Genomic DNA, 22,136 nt, shown 5'->3' with positions numbered 1-22,136 from the left:
GTCCTTATTGCTAGTTCTGTTTTTAAGATTTGATTTTTAATAGTTTTAAATCACTGGAATTTGCTGCTGATGTCACTCCCTGCCTTGCAATGCTGCATTGTCTCCCCATGATTTTCAGGATCAAGAGCATATGACACCATGGTACTCAATGACTAGGCCATTTATATCTTACTTTGCTTTATATTTAAATTTTTATTAAATACTTATTTTTTAAATAAAAAGTGATACATTGGCTTTCTCATGGTAAAATGCAAAATTGATAAATAAAGCAAAATCCTTTACTAATATCACTTTCAAACTCCGCCCTCTCTCCAAAGGTGCTACTGTCCTAAATTTGGGATATTTCCATCACACTGATATTCACGTATAGAACTTAGCTCTATAAACCGTCAGTGGTGTTGAAGGTGCTGTCTTAAGTGCTTTACATGGTAACATTTATTCAATCTAATAATCCTGTAAGGTAGTACTTTATTATCTCTCTTGTATAGAAGAGAAAACCACCAATTCAGAGAGATTAAGTAACTTTCCCAAGGTCACAGAGCTAGTAAAGGATTGAGCTGAGACTCAAATCCAGCTGTTCAACTTTATCCTTCTAACTACTGTATTCTGCTGCCCCTCACTACCTTAGACAGGTTTTCATTACATATTACGTACTGCGTACTACATGCTATGTGGTTCCGCATCTTCTCCTTTGTCATTCAACAGCATATTATGGAAAACTTCGCATGACAGTATATATAAATCTATCCCTTGAAAACAAAAACTTGTACAGTGTTTTCAACAGAGTAATTTATGTCTCAGTTCTCTAGCTGATGGTCAGATGGCTTCAATTTGCTGCAGTAAATATCTTGTTTATTTGCCTACCTTGCCTTTTTCTACATAAGTGGAGAGTGGAGAGCTACAGTATCGTGGCTGGATCATGCTACATGTGCATTACATGGTAATACTTGCTGCCAGACTTCCTCTCTGACTCTCTGGTTTGCACTCCTACTAGCTCTTAAAAATGGCAGTGGCTGGGGATGCCTGGGTGGCTCTGTTCATTGAGCATGTGCCTTCAGCTTGGGTCATGATCCCAGGGTCCTGGGATCGTGTCCCATCAGGATCCTTGCTCAGCAGGGAGTCTGCTTCCCTCTCTGCTTGCCTTTCCCTGTGCTTGTGTTCTCTCTCTGTCTCTTTCTGACAAATAAATAAATTTTAAAAATGAAAAATTAAAAAAAAATTAAAATGGCAGTGGCTAAAATCTGTACATATGTATTCTTCCAGTTGGATTTTAGAACCAGCCTTTCAGGTTCTATGAACAGTTCCACTGGGGTGTCTACTTACTGTTAAAACCTCAACTTTTTCTGTCCCCAGACATGGATCTGAAGTTTTGAGATAAGAACTGCTGGCCATTCTCTGAGTACATCGTGTACATTTTTATTTCTGGGTATTTGTACGGGCTGATCCTTGATGAAGTTGTCTTCACCTCCCCTTCCCCAGGCCCCCAACCTGCTTTAGCGTCCCCTCCCTGTGCTCCCACAGCTTCTTGGGGGCACCTCTCCTGGCTGTTCACGTGATTCTCAAACTCATCAGTCAGAATTCCTGAGGAATGGGAACATTGTCTCTGTTCTTTATTAAGAAGTAGCTGGAGAGTATCTGCCTTACAAATACATTTTTTAAAAATATTTTGTTTATTCTATTTGAGAGAAAGAGAGCATGTGCGTGTGCACACATCTAAGCTGCGGGGAGAGGCTAGGGGAGAGGGAGAGAGAGAATCTCAAGCAGACTCCAAGCTGAGCATGCAGCCCGATGCAGGTATTGATTTCAGGACCCTGAGACCATGACCTGAGCCGAAATCAAGAGTGGGACACTTTACTGACTGAGCCACCGAGGCACCCCCATAGATGCGTTTTAACAACAAATATTTATTGGGTCAATGCTAAAGGCTAGGACTCTGTGCTAAGCCCTGGGGATAAGGCCACAATAAAAGAGAACACCTGCTCCCATGGAACTTCTAGTCTGGTGGGAAGATGGAAAAGAAAAAGGAAAATATTTAGCATGTTTGAGAGATAACCAATGAGAAAAATAAGGCACCATCAGAAAAAAAAAAAAAAAAAAAAAAGAGTGGCTAGGATAAAGAGAAGAAAGTATGCTCCTCTAGGTAGGATGTTTGGAGGAAACGCTCAGAAAACATGACAGTAGACTAGAGTCATGCAGATCAGTGCAGAACACTGTTCCAGGCCGAGGGAACTGTATGTGCAAAGCCCCTGAGCAACAGAGTAGACAGAGTGGGAGGTGAAGATCTGGAGCGGCCGTGGGGGTTGTTTCATGCTTGGAAATGAGGGCTGTGATGAGCATGATACCTTTATTAAATAATAAGTTGGAGAGTTTTATTGAACTTAGGTTTTAAAAGATCCTTTTGGCTAAAGAGTTAGGATTTATCTTTGAATGTAAGAATAAAGTAAATGAAATTTAAAAAAAAAAAAACTCTCTCTCTTTATCTTTAAGGGAACTATACTCTGAGAGTTGACTGTACCCCACTGATGTACAGCTTGGTATACAACCTAACAAAGGAGGTAAAAATAATTATGTATAATTTTAGAAAGTTTGAGTTCTACAAATGATGCTTTCTTGAGGTACGATTATTATGTCCTTTCTCTTGCATAGCAAATATTACATCTACTAAACTCCGGAGAACATTACATCTAATAAACTGTTTACACATGTTACCCCATTTCTCCCAACTACCCTGAGCAGCCTTGGGGTAGCATTGTGTCTGCCATCCCCATTAGAAATTGAGAAAACTAAGATCAAAAACCATTAGCCCCTGAGTCACACAACTCGTGCAGTGGCTGAACTGGGACTTGGTCCTATGATTTCACTCCTTAACTTTAAAACTGATTTATACTCCTTCGTGTGCTGATATCAATTAGCCCAGGACACAGGAAGAGTTAAAGTTTCAAGTGACTGAGAAGGAGTATGTGTGGAAACACCAACCGCTGACTCCAGGGTCTGGTTGGTTTGGGGCAGAGGCTAGGTGAGACCATGTATCTGTGACAGGGTGTTTCTGAGAATGTGCACCATTCATGTAATTTAAGGTAAATGCTAAGGAAGCTCAGCAGTTATATTCTTTTTCAGGCTGGTTTGGTGGCCCCCAGGGACAATTGCAAAAACACCACCTTCTAGGTCAGCTCTGAAATTACATGATGGTTGACAGTTTGGGGGTTGGTTTTGTTCTATTTTGTTTGGGGAGAGTGATTAATAGCATTTTACATTTGATTGATAAATGGAAACTTTAGTACTATATTTCTACATGGTTCTGAATGTGCATTTTTTAGCATAAATGGAGCAGTGCTGTCCCTTATATCAAAATTTGGTGTCAACTTCTAAGCTTGAGTGAAATTCTTTTGTTGACTTATTTATTCATATTTTACAAATTAAGAGGTTAATAACATAATTTCTGTTAACCTGTGTTCTGACTCTCTCCTTGTGCTTATGCAAATTCATTTATGTTCCCGTAGACCTTTGCACCTAGCACACTGAATTCCACATTTTTTACTTGCAGTTCCCACTCTTACAGAGTATGTAATGTGTCTTATTGTGCGTCGTATCCCTGGCATTTGCACAAAGTCTTAAATGACATAGGTACTCTAAAGGTTTTAAAAATTGAATTTGTTGAAAAGTAGAACATAGGACTTTTATTAAATATAAAATAAAAAATTGTATACCATATAATGTATGACCTGTGAGTAGTTGATGGAACATTAATTAAAATTTAGTTTGTGAGTGTTTTCAGCGTAACATCTTATACACTAGATTTCAAGAATTGGTCTAGAACTCCATAATAGGTCATATTTTTTTCCTTGGTTTTCTCATCTGTAAAACCAGAAAATGTATTTCAAGCCCAGTATTTAACAAAATTACAATAAATACTCAATTAATTAAATAAAAATTAATGCATTTGTTTTATTATGTTTTAATGACTTTAGCAACCTTACTGTCAAGAAGCAATATTAAAAGAAATACCTTCTTTTAATCGCCTTGCTTTTTTTCATTTTCTTTTTTAGAAGAGGAAAGAAATGTGTTTTTGAGAGCAGCCTCCCTCAATTCAGAAAAAATAGACAAAAAGTCTTACAATAGGACCTTTCATTTGCATAAGTGGCTTGGTAATAATATGGCCTGCTTTTCCATATACTTCACGTATTTTTTATAATAGTCACATTTATATATAGTAGCATGAACATTTTCCTCTATTGTCAGAAACTCATTATTGCAATTCTTCATGACAGCTAATGTGCAAATTGTGTATCATGCATTTTGCTAAATATAGTTTAGTTATTTATTCCCTGGTTAATGGACATTTAAATTTTAAAATATCTTATTTATAAGTATTTTCTTTTTTTTCACTTTTAATCTGTAGCTCCAAAGCCCCGATAAAGGCTTTGAAGGCAAATCTCTTTATGAGAGCTGGAATGGAAAAAGTCCTTCACCGGAGTTCAGTGGCATGCCGAGGTAAACAAATAAGACTTTCTACTGGATAGAGTGTATGACTAGGTTGAAAATGAAAGTGTGCTTTCTTTCAAAGGGAAGGTGATGCTTTGGTTCACAAATAAAATATTGCCATGTGTTTTGAAGTTAAATCTGTAGGCCATCTAAAAATGGTTCTTTTGAGAAGGCAAAACATAGCATGCTCCATAAGTCCAAAGTTATAATTTGTAAAGAAGTTCCCCTCGCATTTCTGTACCTAAGTTACTCGATATGTTTTCCTTTTTCTGAATATCAAACAGTCAAAAAATATTTTGGTTTCTCTAAGAATAATACAGGCATCATTTCAGTATTGGGTGTGTCTTCACAGGCAAGGTTAAAGGAATAAATATCTCAGAGACATAGATTGATTATAGATAAGATTATATACCTATCAAGAGTATGAACAATTTTAAAAATTTAAAAAATTTTAAGGTAGGATTTACATCAGGATTATCTAAAAATAATTCTGCTTCTATTAACTTTATCATAAATAACAAATACAGATGATAAAATAAGTTGAGGGAAAATATTTTCCAACTTAATGAATCTTTAAAAAAATTAACCTATGCAATTATAATATTATGATTTATAACAGGAAGTATATATTCAACCTTTGGCCCCTTAAGTGGCACAGAGAGCTCCTAAAACCTTTAAAATGTTCTAAGTGATGAAAGAGACAAGGGTATCTCTCGTTATGTTAGCAGGGTGACACTTGGACCCCACCTAAGGATGGGGGCTGACGGCCAGTCAGTCCCACCCCATAAGCAGAGGTTGAATCAGTCTGCAGTAGCCAATTATTTAATCAATTGTGTCTTTGTTTTTTTTTTTTTTTAAGATTTTTTATTTATTTATTGTCAGAGAGATAGCACAAGCAGGCAGAGTTGCAGGCAGAGGCAGAGAGAGAAAGCAGGCTCCCTGCTGGACAAGGAGCCTGATGCAGGACTCGATCCCAGGACGCTGGGATCATGACCTGAGCTGAAGGCAGCGGCCTAACCGACTGAGCCACCCAGGCATCCCATCAATTGTGTCTTTGTAATGAAGCCTGCATTCAAACCCAAGAAGACAGGGTTCCGAGGGCTTCCACGTTGGGGGATACATGGAACTTAGAGCAGAGTGGGGCACCTGGGGAGGGTGTGGACAGCTGTGTGCCCTTTCCCCACACATTGCCCTCTGCACCTCCTCCTTCTGGCTGTTTCTGAGTTACATCCTTTTATAATAAACCGGTGATCTACAAAGTAAAATTGTTCTCTGGGTTCTGGAAACAGCTCTAGCAAATTAATTGAGCCCAAGGAACATAACTTGGGAATCTCCAATCTGCAGCTGGTCAGTCAGAAACACAGATGACAATCTGGATTTGTGGTTGGTTCTGAAATCGGTGGACAGGCAGTCCTGTAGGACTGAGCTCTTCACCTGTGGAATCTGTGCTATCTTCAGTGTCAGAATTGAGTTGAATCAGAGGACACCCAGCTGGTGTCCCAGAGGATTGCTTGTCGCTGGTACGGGAAACACCACACATCCCCCTCCACATGTTGGAATTGGGTCCAGGAACCCAAAAGAACAATGGTCACTACTACCCAAAATAGTCTTATTGAAGTAGATACTTTGTGATCAATTATTTCTCTCAATTTTTCCTCTCAATTATTTTTTGTTGTTGTTTGTCTGATATGATTTTTATCAAGAAAAATTATAAGAGCAAGAATGAAGTTTAATTAAGCTTTCATTTTAGTCACTGAAGAAACTACTCAGGTAATCTATTTTATCCCTAAAAGGATTAGCAAACTGGGATCTGGTAATGACTTTGAGGTGTTCTTCCAAAGACTTGGAATTGCTTCAGGCAGAGCACGGTACACTAAAAACTGGGTAAGTCTGTCAGTATGTTTTTGAAGATTGCTTATGAATATATTTTAGCTAAACAAATAATTCTGAATTTTAATAAAAGGCAACGTAAGCCTTTAAGAAATAGAGGAATTGAAGCAGAAGTGGTTGAGATGGGTCTACTGTCACCCGGGGGAACGCCCGCATCCGGCGTCCTGAGCCTTAGAACTTACTTGCTTGTATTCCTTTAAATCTATTTTCTGTTTCACTAGGTGACATTCCTTTCACCCAGTTACTTACACTAGAAATATTTGGATTTTTATCCCATTTGATCTCCAGTCAGTAAACGTCAAAGTTATGCTCTATGGCACAAGGAACAATGAACACATAAATAGTTCATGATTTTTTCCCTACCATTGTTCATGCTGGTGGTAATGACAATTTTACAGTATTTATGTTTACCAAAGTAACATAAGAACATAGTTCATAAAAGCTCATAACAGTTCTGTAAGTGTGTATGATGAAAAACACTGGTCCTTTATTCTACTTGTGGGCTTGTCCCACCTCTGATTCTGTTCAACACATTCACATTTATTCAGTTTTTTCATTGGTTTCTTCTGATATCTACATGCATGCTTACACATACTGTGTTCCTGGTGCCATTTACTTCTTTTTCAGTTTGATGTATCTTCCATTTACTTCTCATTAGGGAAGATAGGCATTTTTGTGCTTCTATATCAACTTTTCTCCCAGCTCTCAAATATTTTCCCTCATTGCATTTTCTCAATATACTGTTGTACCATACTTGTGGATTATCTTTTTTTTTCCCCCTCCATGTGTCCATAACTAACTCACCACAAACTTTTTAGTATATTCCAACACATCGGTGATCTGGCAGATTTCTTTTTCCCTCTTGGGTTCTTCTTCTCCTGCTCATCTGGGTTCTCTGGTGGTTCTCTTTCCCTGTGACACAGCTCTTGCCTGTGAAGTTTTCTTTGACTGAAAAGTCTGAGAGTACCTTCAGTTCTCTCCTCTTCTGCATCCTCTCTCTCCTGGATATTTTATCTTTCTTTTCTGGTTTACTCTTTAGTATGTTTGGAACACATCCTTCAGGAACTTCTTGAAAAGGAGACTTTTTAAAAAGGAAGATTCTGGTATCTTTCATGTGGTCCTCGTTGTATGTGTGTGCCTTGGTTATACTGTTTTTCCTTACACTGGGCTAGGCACAGAGTGGGTCTTTTGGTCTGAAAACCCACATCCTGCAGTTGGAGGGAATGTTTTTCCCTTTGATCACTTCTTCCATCTTTTGACTTTTTTAAACTATTACTAGTTGTTTAACATCTGGGGATTATTTTCTGATGTGCTTATTTTTTATCTTTTGTTTCTTATCTGTGTTTTTGTTTTTTGTTTTTTGTTTGTTTTTTTACTATCAGAAATATTTTGGGGCACCTGGGTGGCTCAGTGGGTTAAAGCCTCTGCCTTTGGCTCAGGTTATGATTTCAGGGTCCTGAGATCGAGGCCTGCATTGGGCTCTCTGATCAGCAGGGAGCCTGCTTCCCTTCCTTTCTTTCTGCCTACCTCTCTGCCTACTTATGACCTCTGCCCATCAAATAAATAAATAAAATCTTAAAAAAAAAATCTTTCTCAACTCTGTCATTCTTTTTTATTGAAATCTTTATATGATTATTATTATTATTACTGTAAGTTTCCTTCCACTCCTTGCAGTACCTCCTTACTCTTAAGTTGATTTTATTTTAGTTTGTGTTTTTGGTTTATATCTTTCAAGTCCAAGGCTGTTTTCAAGTGCCTGGTCATCTTTGGCCACCTGTCTTATTTAGGAATTAGTCCATGAGAAGCTGACTGAAGCCATGTATGCAAGGGTGGCAGCTGTCAAATGGGAAGCTTCAGAGAAGAGTGATCAAGAATGCCTGTTCTCAGTGCTTTATGGGGAGGCAACAACTATAGCTCTATAGAATCTATCGATCTTTTCTCTTGGACTAGTTATTCTCTCCAGACAGGAAATCTTTAATCCTGCCACTGGGGTAGGAAGTTAGGCAGGGTTAGATGGGTTTGGGTTGAGGCTAGATGTTAATATTAACTATGTTTTACTCACGAGAATACTAAAGAAAAGCTAATAATCTTTGGGTTAATAACCAGTTAAAGTTATTTGGTAATAGGTCCTACGGGCTGGATTCAAACTCCAGCTGTCTAATTTTAGAATCCTAGCCTCTTCAACACACTGCTAAATAAAGTGTTCTTTTATGTCAATTTAAAAAAAGATTTTTTTAAAAAAGATTTTTATTTATTTATTTGATAGAGAGAGATCACAAGTAGGCAGAGAGGCAGGCAGAGAGAGGGAGGAAGCAGGCTCCCCACTGAGCAGAGAGCCCGATGTGGGGCTTGATCCCAGGACCCTGAGATCATGACCTGAGCTGAAGGCAGAGGCTTAAACCACTGAGCCACCCAGGCGCCCCTAAAAAAAGATTTTTTTAAAAAATTTTTAAATCAATTTTTTTAATTTAATTTAATTTTTTTAATTTTTTTTAAAAATTAAAAAAAAAACCCACAACTAAATAAGACAAAATACATAAATCAGCAATTCAAAGTTTGAAAAGTCCTTGCCTCAGGCCTTTTGTTTATGTTCTTGGTGTCTGATATATATCTGAGCATTCCTTCTCTCTCGTTCGGGGGATTCTGGATCCACTACATTTCTCCTCACTGGGGGAACTCTTCACTTCCACAGGCTACTTGTCAGAAAATCATCCATTCGTGGAATTTCAGTCATTAGCATTTTGCAGCTCTACCATATATAATGCTGTATAATGCTCATATACCATCGCCTCTAGCAATTCCCTATCTTCTTAAATTATTTAGACTGAAATGCAACATTATCTTGTCTTTGTTTCAGAAATGTTTTCACATCTCCTATATCCTTGAAGACAAGACCATTTGGTCTTTCCAGATAATTTTATTCTATCATTTATGTTGTATACATATATTTTTTAATTACACATCTGGGATATATTTTCATATTAAAATATGAATTATACATAATATATATATTTTATATATATATATATATATATATATATATATATATAATATGACCCTTTAGTAAGTGTATTATTAAGGTTCTTAAATACATTTCTTTATTCATTACTGGCCAAAACAGTTTTACTAATATTAATAGTAAATATGGTACTATGCATCTTATTAAAAGCTATTTTTTAAGAGATATAGTTTGGTTTTTGTGTTCTTTTGTGTGGCTCATTTTCCTTTTCTTTTTTAGGCAACAAGCAAATTCAGGAGCTATCCATTGTATCACAGTGTCTATGAAACATATGAGTTGGTGGAAAAATTTTATGATCCAACTTTTAAGTACCACCTCGCTGTGGCACAGGTTCGAGGAGGGATGGTATTTGAACTAGCCAATTCCATAGTGCTCCCATTTGACTGTCGAGATTATGCTATTGTTTTGAGAAAGTACGCTGACAAGATCTACAATATTTCAATGAAACATCCACAAGAAATGAACACATACCGTGTGTCATTTGGTAAGCTATACCTCCTCCCTCAAAACATCTCTGTCTTTCAATTAATCTTTAAAATGTAGTGACCGACCTTAGTCACGTGTTACTTATTGCCAGTCTGTGAGATCAGATACATTGTTTACATCTATAAATGTATTTGCCATTTCACTGATGCCCCTCTTGTAATATATAAATATAAGAACCTTGTAAAGTACAGAAGAGAACAAACTGCTTCCCATACTGTCCCCTTTGCATAAGCCATAGGACAATGCCCCTAAGCCCCGATTTCTATTTCAGATGCACTTTTCTCTGCCGTGAAGAACTTTACAGAAACTGCTTCTAAGTTCAATGAGAGACTTCAAGACTTGGACAAAAACAAGTATGTTCCACATTTTTAACTTACAGCTAGAACAGATACAATGAGAAAGAGATACTAATTGACATCTTTGTTGCTGAAATATCTTTGGGAAGTGTTTTGTTCCTTTCTGTCTCTCCACCTTAAGGCATCCTGTACAGGGCTGCCATATCTCAGCAAGACCCATCTCTAACTTTCTTTTTTTTTAAGATTTTGTTTACTTATTTGACAGAGATCACCAGTAGGCAGAGAGGCAGGCAGAGAGAGAGGGGGAAGCAGACTCCCAGCTGAGCAGGGAGCCAGATGCGGGGCTTGATCCCAGGACCCTGAGATCATGACCTGAGCTGAAGGTAGAGGCTTTAACCCACGGAGCCACCCAGGCTCCCCCATCTCTAACTTTCTGAGTGGCAGCCATGTGCTGAGAAATTCCAGTAGCTCCTTAATAACCAGCTGTTTAGTTACAAAATTCCCACCTTAGCATTGAAGGTCCTCCACTGTGTGACCCCAGCTTTTTCTAGCCTCATCTCATGTTCTTTCAATGTCTGTCCATCATACTTCAACCAACTTCTCTTTTTTCCAGAACATACTTTCTTTTCTTCCTCTTCTTAATGTCATTACCTCCAGAGTTCCTCATTTCCACTTCTACCTGGTAAAATTCTTTCTCTAGAACAAGTATTGAGAAGTCAGTTTTCTTCCAATATTAAGCATTTAACATTAATTCTGTGTGAAATCACCAAAATAAATATAATTGGAATAGAACTTTCAGATGGGAGAAAAATAATGAGACAATATTAGGGAAATTTTTTTAAAGTAGAATTTTGAGAATAAACATTGACTGTGTATTAAGCCTATTATGATGACACAAATATGAAGTCCTTGGGGACTGATGCAAAAATACATTGAAAGATAAGAGCAATCAGTCCAGAAATAGATGGGTGACATATAATAATGCATTTGGGTAAGAAATAGGTATTTTGTAATGAAGGACATACCAACAATTAATGGAGGAAGAAAAATATATTCAACAGTAATGTTGTTTAAGCTCTCAGCAACTGATAAAAAAGGGAGTTCTAAATTTCACTTCACATTGCATGCAAACATAAGCAATGGTTGTAGAAAAATTCTTTATTAAAAGTTGAAATTTCCTGGAAGTGAAATTCTAAGTTTAGAAGCAACAGGGAAATGAAAAGGCAATCAGGTTTGAAAACGCTGAAATGGTTCAGAATATGAAAGTTAATCATCAAAAGCAAAGATAGAAGGCTGGGAAACCTCTTTTCCAGCAAATATGGAAAGAGAGTAATATGAACATCATAAAAAATATTTTTTGAAAATTGGTTAAGAAAATACAAAAGAGGGGCACCTGGGTGGCTTAGTGGGTTAAGACTCTGCCTTCAGCTCCGGTCATGATTTCAGGGTCCTGGGACTGTGCCTGGCATTGGGCTCTCTGCTCAGTGGGAAGCCTGCTTCCCTCTCTCTGCCTGCCTCTCTGCCTACTTGTGCTCTCTGTCTGTCAAATAGATAAATAAATAAAATATTTTTTTTAAAAAAAGAAACTACAAAAGAACAAAGTTGAAAATGTTGGCAATGGACAAGACAACTCAAAAAGAAGACACTGCCTATACAGACAGACACACACACAAAAAAAACATTCAAATTCCCTACTGATTAAAAAGTACAAGTAAAAAAAAAGTTATACCATGTTCAAAATAACTATTTTTGTTTCAGCTTAATAATGATTTAAAACCTGGTTGAACCCATTGCACCAGACGGCGTCCTGGAGCAGATGCTCTTGCTCTTTTCTGGTAGTGTTGTGAATTGTTTTAAAAACCTTTTGGAAAAAATAAATAAATAAAAACAAAAAATAAAAACCTTTTTGAAAAAAAAAAACCTTTTTGAAAAGCATAAATACATACTGTTAAAGTTTCAAGAGCTATTTACAGAGTTCTTAGACTTTGCCATTGTATTTCCATTTCTCAGAACTTTTCTTCAGGAAAGAATTTCAAGTTTGGAAAGGAAAAAGAGTTTCTGAGAGAAAGATACAAATTATAACACCAAACAATTCAAGGGACTCCTGGGTGGCTTACTTGGTTAAACATATGACTCTTGACTTCAGCTCAGGTCATGATCTCAGGGTCGTGAGATGGAGCCGCACATCAGGCTCCATGTTAGGCTTCTCTCTGTCCTACTCCCTCTGTCCTTCCCCCACCCCTCTGCCAGCTCATGTTATTCCTATAAACAAACAAACAAATAAATAAATAGAGATGCCTGGGTGGCTCAGTCAGTTAAATATCTGCCTTTGGCTCAGGTCATTATCTCAGGGTCCTGGGTTCAAGCCCCAGGTGGGGCTCCCTGCTAAGAGGGGAGCCTGTTTCTCCTCCTCCCTCTGCCTCTCCTTCTGCTGATGTGCTTTCTCTGTGTCAAATAAATAAATAAAATCTTTAAAAATAAAAAAATAATAATAATAAATAGGAAGTTTATTAAAAATATATCAAATAATTTAAAGCAATCAATACCTAAGAGGAGAGAAAGTACTAAAAAATTAAATGTCCACTAATTTGAACATTTCATAAGCATTGAAAGAGTTGACTATAAAGGAAATATAAGATATTTACTATAAAATGTGAAGTAAACCAAAAATATTTAAGATTGTGAACACTTTGAAATATAGAGAAAAATTCAAAGTAGACCAATTAGTATAATAACTATGTCATCCTGGAGTGAACATGGGATTTTTTTTCCTTGCACTTTACAGTTCTTTTCAAATTTTTGTGTGGGTTAAAAAAATATCAACAATAAGCAATAAATCTTAAGGAGATTCCAAACACCATAAAGTTGATTTTCTGTCTTTAAAAACTATGATCTTTCCTCTCTCTGGCAAAGTGCCTTATAGGAATGAATTATGATATACTAGGACATTTGGCTTTAATAATAATAAAATAATAATAAAACATTGGCTATCATTTGGTAAATATGCATAATTTTCCAGGAACCCTACTAACCATTAATAGACTGTCCCATTCAATATCGAATGACTGCTTTGAGTAGATTATTAGGATTCCTAAGATAAAAAAAATCTTGCTTATATTTAAAAACTATTGCCAATTAATTATTATTTCAAAATAAATAAGAATTACTGTTGTCCTTTTCAACCACTATAACTTCATGTGGTTTTATAAGCCTCAGCAGAATAGTATTCTATAAGGTTTTAAAAAGGTAACTGTTAGACTATTGTTCTTAATTTGCATATCATAGAGATTTAAGACATATTATATTTAATATTGTTGTGAATTTTCAGTTTGCAGTGTGGTGCATGTTTTCTCAAGAAGTGACAACTGTATTTGTTTTGTTGTTTAGCCCAATATTATTGAGAATTATGAATGATCAACTGATGTTTTTGGAACGAGCATTTATTGATCCTTTAGGATTACCAGACAGGCCTTTCTATAGGTAAGGATATAAATATGACACTTGATTATATTATTTTCTTTCTTATTTTTTGTACTGTGGAAAAAATATAGTTGATTTCTTGTAAGCAAATAGAAATTTCAAAATATATGTAGGAAATATTATTCATATAATGTAATGTGATTGCTGCATACTTTTTAATATATTGTTTATTTCTGATTATAAAAGAACATATGTTCATTGTAGGAAACTTAGAAGATCAACAAAGTCACAAGTAGAAAATAAAAAAAAAAAACAGTTCCGTCAGTTAGTTATAAAATCATGTTTATATTTGGTTTATATAACTTTAGCCCCCTCTCATTTTAAATATATTTGTCTTTATGTATGTATACACATAAGACATAATAAATATATGTAAAATGTATAAAATGTGTATTTACATACTCATTCTCCTAATGTGCAGATTTTTTTTCTAATTTTTGACAATTCTAAATATTTCTGATAAACATCAGTGATGAACATTAGATCGATCTTGCTAAGAATTGGAGATTAGATTCAATCAGTGACTAGTGAGAAATGGCCCTGTCTTTTTGTTTATGAATTATCAAAGGATCAGAATTAGGAGTAAGGGAATCACCAGACATGGTGACTGTCTCCCAGTGGCAGCACAAGTGTGCTTCTTTCCTTCTTCACCTCTTTGCTTGGGAACTTACCCTTCCCTTCGTGTGCTTTGACATGACTGACATATGTCTTTCAATAAAATATCACCTTCTACCCAGATCGTGTTACACTTTCAAAGCTGTTTTTCATGATTATTCATGCTTTAAGCTAGGCATTCTCACATGTTAGTGTGTCTCCTTTTTTAAAGAGAAAAAAAACACAGTAGTAGGTAGGCAGGTCACAAATAGGACTTTAATCATCACCGCTGGGCTACATTTCCGGGGGTGACGTGGGACAGTGAAAAGTCAGTACTTACTTGCAATGTAGATTGAGACTAATCACTTCATCTCTCAGATCTCAGTTTCCTCCTCTTTGAAATGCTAGTATCAACTTTGTAGAGGTTTTTTTTTTTTAAGATTTATTTATGTATTTTAGAGAGAGAGAGGGGATACATGTGCATGTGCAAGTGGGGAGGGACAGAAGGAGAGAGAGAGAGAGGCAGAGGAGCAGACGCCCCACTGAGCAGGGAGCCTGATGACGGACTGGACCCCAAGACCCTGAGATCATGACCTGAGCTGAAACCAAGAATCAGAGGCTTAACCGACTCAGCCACCCAGGAACCCCTCTAGCATTTATTTTTAAGGAATAGAAAAGTTATAGGCAAATCATTTAATCACAAGCACAATCTATAGTAGGTGACAAGCTATTGAGACTATTAATGCTATTTTTGTTGCTCTGAACAATGTGAAGTCCTCTGTTTAAAGTCAAAACATTAAAAAAATAAATAAATAAATAATAAAGTCAAAACATATACTTCCTAGACTGGACTTTGGACATGATTAAACTTGGCAGTTTAGCTGACAAGTGACTTGTTCAAATCGTGAGATTAGAATTCTGCAGTCCAGGATTTGTAGAGCGCTCCTGTTTTTCTCTTGTGTGTATCATTTGGACAGCAACTGTCCGAAAACAGCCAACTGTTTTTATCAACAGGCACGTCATCTATGCTCCCAGCAGCCACAACAAGTATGCAGGGGAATCATTCCCAGGGATTTATGATGCTCTGTTTGATATTGAAAACAGAGTGGATCCATCCAAGGCCTGGGGAGAGGTGAAGAGGCAAATCTCCATCGCAGCCTTTACGGTGCAGGCTGCAGCCGGGACTCTGAGGGAAGTGGCCTGAGGTGGTTCTTCAGAGAACCCATACTGACTAGGTGTGGTCTGTCGCTCAGAAAGAATCATAAAAGGCATATTATAAAAAATAAACTAAAATATAAAGTTAACACACACACACACACACACATACTAGCATTCTTCTCCCTATGAATCAAAAATGAAAGATGGACAATTTTTATTCTATAATTATAGAAGGATATTCTGAATTTGAACTAAGAGTTAAAATTAAGGCAAACACCTGCTGTATTAAAACTCTTGTGTGGCAGTAGAGGGAATCGAGGCTAATTCTGCACTGGCATTGGCCCTATTGGTCACCCAGGGCTGAGAGATCACTATCTTAACCAACTAGTTGAGCTACACTAGTCTAATCACACTGCTGGTAAACATAGTCACTCTGCTATAAAGGATAATACTTTTCTTAAAATATCAAATATCCTATTTCTACCAAAGGGTATATGTAATGTATGTACAGTAAAAAATAATAAAGAAATGAAGATTTGTAGATCTGCCTCCCACAAATAACCAGATTAAGGGAAGGAATGTTACCCATATCTCTAAATGTCCCATCTACCACTGAGTGTGCCTTCCTCTTCTGCCAGAGATACTCACTTTCTTGAATCTTACATGAACCTTTTCTGTTATTTATCATTATTCCACACGTGGCTATATTCTTTATGTGTGTGTGTGGGGGGGGGGGGTTGTTTGGTTTTTAAATTGTAAATAAAATCATACTGTGTATCTATTTTCTAACACTTGATTTTTTCACTCACCTTTGAAGGTGTTTGGGGCTGGAGTTCAGGTCACTGATGTGGAGCAATTCATTTGCATGAACATAACATTTATCAGTCAGGGTCCAGTTAAGACAGAGAAACCATATGGCAACATAAGCAGGGAAAGTTAATATAGAGAATGATTAGTCATAGTAGCATTGCAGTAATGAGATACTATCTAGTTAAAGGTAACAAGAACCTTTATAGCAGGTCCAAGGAGCAGTCACCATCCCTAGGAGTGAGATGAAGTGGCCAGTGAAGGATTTTCCCTGCACCATGGGCCTTACTAAACAGCAGAGAAGGCACCGTGGTGCTTTGCTAGCAAAGTGCAAAAAAACTCCCCAGAACCCTGGACTCTAGGCCACCGTGGGAAGCTGATTCAGAGGAACTGCCTTGCCTCTAGAGGCTCTCTACCACCAAACAGCAGTGTTAGAAATAGCTCCTGGCTACTGAGTTCTGGCCACCATGAACTACAAGAAGCAAGCGCTATCCCAGCAGCCTGCACTGCAAGACAGGGGCACTGCAGGATGGGGCCCCTGCAGGATGGGGGCACTGCAGGACACGGGCTCTGCAGGACACGGGCACTGGAGGACATGGGCACTGCCGGATGGAGGCACTGCAAAACGAGGACCCTGAGGGATGGGGGCACTGGAGGATGGGGACACTGCAGGCAGTAATGAAAACAGTGAAATTGTGTGTCTAAATAAAAAAGACAAAAAATACAAACATATTTAATAATATTTTGACACTCTATCCTGGACAGCCAATCCTGAGAAACATAGGAGTAATGTGACTCAGGCCACATAATCTTTTGTTTAAAAAAAAAAATTCTACTATTTCCTATTGTATTTTCAAAATAGTTTGGAGAAATAAGCTCTTATTAAACAACCAAACATTAATTTTCTCACTAATAAATTCAAATCCTTTTTGGGGGTCAAGTTTTCATGCCAAATAAAAATTAACTGCAGCATTATCAGTCCCATTAGATATCTAGGAGAAAACAGTGAAGGTTATCCTACAAGAATTCAGTAAGAATAGAATGATCTAGATCAACATTATTTGTTAAACTGGGGCTATTTGTGCACTAGCCTCAAACACTGCCAACTGTCCTCAGACTCTTCAGCCATAGTTCCAGCTCCCTAACAGCTTCTCAGTCATCTCCACGTGTCCTGTCAGCCCTCAGTTTAGGGCAGAGGGATCTCAAACTCGGGACAGGAGGTATAGCAGGACAATCCTTGAAGCATCCGCACCAAAACCAAGATCAGGAGAATTTGCTGTGGTGCTTTTGGAACCAGAAGCCAAGGAAGGCCCCGCTGGGTCTTTTAGCCCTGGCACCTCCTTTCTGCAGCAGCCAGGAAAGGAATCTGGAATCTCACCTGCTGTGTTATCAGGTGTGTATGTGTGTGTGTAGTGGGGGGGAAGAGGGGCCAAGCTGCGGACTACAGATTGGAACGTCCTTCCTCTGCACTATTCCCACCACACTCAGGGCTCTGGTTCTTTATCTATTTTTGTCTTAAATGTCAGAGAGAGAGAGCACAAGCAGGAGAGGGGCAGAGGGAGAAGTAGGCTCCCTGCTGAGCAAGAAGCCTTGGGCAGAACTAGATCCCAGGACTCTGGGATCATGACCAGAGCCCAAAGCAGACATTTAACCAGCTGAGCCACCCAGGCACCCGGGTTCCTTCTCTAAATGTGTTTGCAGTCCTCCTCACCTACCCAGGTTCTTATGGCCTCCCTAACTGCTGGGTGCTTCTGCAGCACTTGTTTTAGCCCATTCTCTAGGCCCCTATTTATTATTCACCTTGATCTTAAAATGTTCTCAGCGCATCAAGAGGCAATATGCAACTTTCAATAGCTGAATAACTAAATAACTTGAAAAGTCTACAATTTAGAGAATAATTTTAAAATAAAATAATTTTAAATAAATTTAAAATAATTTTAAAATAAAACACTATAATAATTAACACATTATACAAAGGAAGATAATGATAAATTTAAGTTTAGTGCATGATATCTTGTGGATGTGTGTTTTAATTAAGTGATTTGTTAATACTCTAAAAACACATGGCAGCCAAAATTACAAAGCAATGCATACTCCAAAGGATATAAGATTAAAAATAACAATACACTGATATAATTCAAGCTCCAGCTGGGTGATTTAAGAAACCAGAATTTCAATCACATTATTTGCATTACAATATTATGAAGATGACACAAGAAATGTTTACTAAAGTGATGCAATTATTCAGTCACAGATTGTATCAAGACATTTTTTTGGTAGATGATTCAACATAGTAAGTGTTGATTGAAACACTTTCCCTTATTTATTTTTTGTTGTTCATTTTATTAAAAGAGAGAGAGACTGCTTGTGAGTACCAGCAGGGGGGGAGGGACAGCTATGTCACATGTATTTGTATCTATATTTTGTGTACTCTAGTTAATGGAAATGCAGTAGCAAACAAGACAAACAGTATCCCTTTGTTATCCAACCAGCAATCTAATTCAGGGAAGGCATATAGTGCACATTAAATAAGTAAAATATATGATGTATTAGAGTCTGATAGTACTCTGTAGAACAGTAAAGCAGGGAAGAGGAAAGGAGGAGCAGGGAGTGGGCATGAGAAGAGAGGATGCCCCAGATCTCAGAAGCAGGGGTAAATAATGGATTGCAGTCCAGCCCATATCGCTCCAAACCCACCTCCTGAGCACCAGCGGGACTACTTTCCAAATATGAGTTGGAAGAGAGGAGTCAGGAATTCACTTGTCAGGGAGGCTCTTGGTGTGCACTTCATCAGGAACTCATTACGTGGGAGAAATTGGTTGGATAAAAGAATTTTGATCCTGGTACAGAGAAGGAGCAGGGAGGGAGAAATAAAGTTCTGAGAGCTCTGGGAATTGACAAGGTTAAGCCCTAGGTGTAACAGATTGACCTGTGGTGAGAAAGAGAATCAGCGAGGTTCGGTCGAAGAGATAAAAATAGGGTTATGTAGTGAAAAGAAGGGCCATCTGTACCCTAATGTTTATAGCAGCAATGGCCACGGTTGCCAAACTATGGAAAGAACCAAGGTGCCCTTCAACGGACTAATGGATAAGGAAGATGTGGTCCATATAAACTACGGAGTATTATGCCTCCATCAGAAAGGATGAATACCCAACTTTTGTAGCAACATGGACGGGACTGGAAGAGATTATGCTGAGTGAAGTAAGTCAAGCAGAGAGAGTCAATTATCATATGGATTCACTTATTTGTGGAGCATAACAAATAGCATGGAGGACATGGGGAGATAGACAGGAGAAGGGAGGTGGGGGAAATTGGAAGGGGAGGTGAACCATGAGAGACTATGGACTCTGAAAAACAATCTGAGGGTTTTGAAGGGGTGGGGGTTGGAGGTCGGGGTACCAGGTGGTGGGTATTATAGAGGGCATGGATTGCATGGAGCACTGGGTGTGGTGCAAAAATAATGAATACTGTTATGCTGAAAATAAATAAAAAATAAATTTAAAAAAGATAGGGTTATATTCTGAGTAACCCAATGTCCTGGCAGGATTACGTGAATTTAAGGAGAGAAGCAATCAGAGCTGGAGATTCTTCCATGTCTCCATGAGGAACAGCATCGTACAGAGAGACCTGAAAGGGAGGACATGGGGATTTGTCAGTAACTCCAGGAAAATACAGCCAGAATGGGTCGTGAGAGAGAACTCTTAAGAAAAAAAGTGCCATAAGCCAGGTAAGGAACTCCTCCAGCTAAAAATGAGGACTGTTGTATCCACGCACTGGACATTCAGCTGCATGGAAATTCTTACTCTCAGCTCAAATCTATATTCTCTTAAACTTATATCATTTGTTTCCAAAAATATATTTCCATCCCTACACCTGCTTTATTAGGAGAGAGACTCTAGATACATGATTACTTTTTGTTGGGATCGTATGGGTACTCATTCCCCTTTTGCTCATTATTATAATTATTTTCAGAAATAAGTGCTTTATTTGACCACAAAAACCTTTCAGAACTGAGTATTTCCTTATAGTATTATTTGCAAGATGAAGAGTGAATTGTAGTGGAAAACTGAAATGTGATTCAGTTTCCCAGTGAGTCCGTTGCTTAACAGATAAAAAGAATGACATTTAAAAAAAGCAAAAATTGGGGGCACCTGGGTGGCTCAGTGGGTTAAAGCCTCTGCCTTCGGCTCAGGTCATGATCCCAGCGTCCTGGGATCAAGCCCCATATCGGGCTTTCTGCTCATCAGGGAGCCTGTTTCCCTTCCTGTCTTTCTGCCTACTAGTGATCTCTGTCAAATAAATAAATAAAAATCTTTAAAAAAAAAAAAAAGCAAAAATGGAAGTGACTGGAGCTATGGTCAGATGTAAGCTAAATCATTTGCTGTTATATAAAAATTATACACTTATTCAGTATATTCAACTGTTAGCAGCTAGGAATAGATTTCAGGTGATAAATATTTTACCAGGGCTGGTTCTTTTTTGTATTACCAGTTTTTAATAAGGGCATATGTTATTCATAAAATAGAAAATGTGACTAAATATGTACATATTATCAACAGAATCATTTCTGTAAAACCAGCCAAAATAATTTTTTACAGTATTTTTTTATTTTGTTTTAGGTTATTTTGTTGTTGTTGTTTTGTTTTTGCAGAATCACATTATGAAGAGCTATTGTTAATCTGAGGGCTCCCATTTTTAACTGTCAAAAATAATGCTATTATAAATATTTGAGTTCAGGTCTTTGTACAGACATATGTTTTTCAGTTCTCTTGGGTACACCTAGGAGTGGAGTTTCTGGGTTCTCTGGTCAATTAATGTTAATATTTTAAGAAAGTGCAGAATGCCTTTGCCAAGGGTGCTGCATCAGAGCCATCCTGACCCCCCTCCCAAGGCACTGGGGCTGCGGGGACAGAGGACCTGCATTTCCCACCACTCCCTTCTCCCACCACATGTCACAGAAAGCCACAGCAGCAAGTCTGCAACCTGAACTTCCATCCACATGCTTTCCAGAGTACAACTTAAAAGCATCATTGTTCACAAACAGTGGCCTAAGACAGAGGTTCTCAGAGGATGGTCCAGGCATTAGGACCAGCCCCAGCGTCTTAGAGCTTCTTAGATGGGCAAACCCTCCAGCTGCACCCCAGAGCTACTGATCAAGGATCTCTGTAATGGAGGCCCAGTGGTCTGTGCTCTAACAAACCTTGCCAGTGATTCAGACGCTCTTCTTAGGTGAATGCAGTCTGGAGGCTAATCTCTGACAAGGGTCCTTTCTCAGGATGGAAACATGGCACAGCTGGGAAGGGAAGCTTCTTTTGTCCTCTCCCACTCAAATCCTCCCCTTTCTGGAGCAATTCATTTGCTAGACAGTCTAGGTAGAGATCCAGAACATCAGTTCTGGGTGGTGGGGGCTGACAGAAACAGGCCAGGGAGGGAAGGTCCCTGAGGAGAAGCAGCAACTGGAAGGTGAGCAAAGTGAAGTGTGTAAAACAAGATTGCCTTGCTTCTGGTTACTGTTGCTTTTCTTCCCTTGTAGTTTTCCTGGAGGCTTTATTCAAAGTGCCAGCCTTATCTCTGCCCTCTCCTTGGAGGTGGGACCAGCTTCAATCAGCATATTCATGTGGAACACACAACACTAACCCCTGATCCCCTTGATGGTGACAGGTTATCCAGAAAGCCTTCACAGAAGTGGAACTGGAGAACCCCCTTCTGTGCCTGGAGACATGCCTCCAGAGCTCCTTGGCAGGTTCTGAGTTTCACTTCTGTCATTGAAAGAGGATTTGTGCTCTTCATGCAAAGGTCTGTGAACGCCATAGGGACAGCCGTTTTCCTCCACTCTCCCAACACAACTGTGCACGCATATTTTTGCTGCTTGTAATATGCTTATAAAATGCTACATAATGAAAGGATGTTTCATTAAATCATTG

General features: G+C 38.2%; 1 protein-coding gene and 1 long non-coding RNA gene across 5 annotated transcripts in view; one reads left to right on the top strand and one right to left on the bottom strand.

Moving 5' to 3' along the window:
• The window catches only part of FOLH1 (folate hydrolase 1), a 68,204-nt gene extending 52,018 nt beyond the window's left edge, over window positions 1–16,186 (top strand). For 2 of the 4 annotated variants that reach the window (XM_082684394.1, XM_082684393.1), the window contains 7 exons: window positions 2,488–2,555; window positions 4,400–4,491; window positions 6,276–6,366; window positions 9,611–9,875; window positions 10,149–10,230; window positions 13,561–13,653; window positions 15,262–16,186. In XM_082684394.1, the coding sequence (XP_082540520.1) occupies window positions 2,488–2,555; window positions 4,400–4,491; window positions 6,276–6,366; window positions 9,611–9,875; window positions 10,149–10,230; window positions 13,561–13,653; window positions 15,262–15,451 (881 nt within the window). In that variant the 3' untranslated portion in view covers window positions 15,452–16,186. Of the gene's footprint in view, window positions 1–2,487; window positions 2,556–4,399; window positions 4,492–6,275; window positions 6,367–9,610; window positions 9,876–10,148; window positions 10,231–13,501; window positions 13,654–15,261 lie in introns of all 4 variants that reach the window. The other 2 variants (XR_014299134.1, XM_082684395.1) reach the window with 2 other exon arrangements.
• LOC309841447 lies at window positions 15,745–21,543 on the bottom strand. The gene is made up of 2 exons (XR_014299138.1): window positions 21,413–21,543; window positions 15,745–16,247 (listed from the first exon to the last, which is right to left on the bottom strand). It is a non-coding gene; the product is annotated as an uncharacterized lncRNA (long non-coding RNA).
• Window positions 21,544–22,136: the final 593 nt, after the last annotated feature.

The sequence above is a fragment of the Mustela nivalis genome (genome assembly GCF_964662115.1).
Source record: "Mustela nivalis genome assembly, chromosome: 9".
NCBI classification, from domain to species: domain Eukaryota; kingdom Metazoa; phylum Chordata; class Mammalia; order Carnivora; family Mustelidae; genus Mustela; species Mustela nivalis.
The sequence above is the reverse complement of the archived record's forward strand: the minus strand, read 5'-3'. Positions and strand labels throughout refer to the sequence as shown.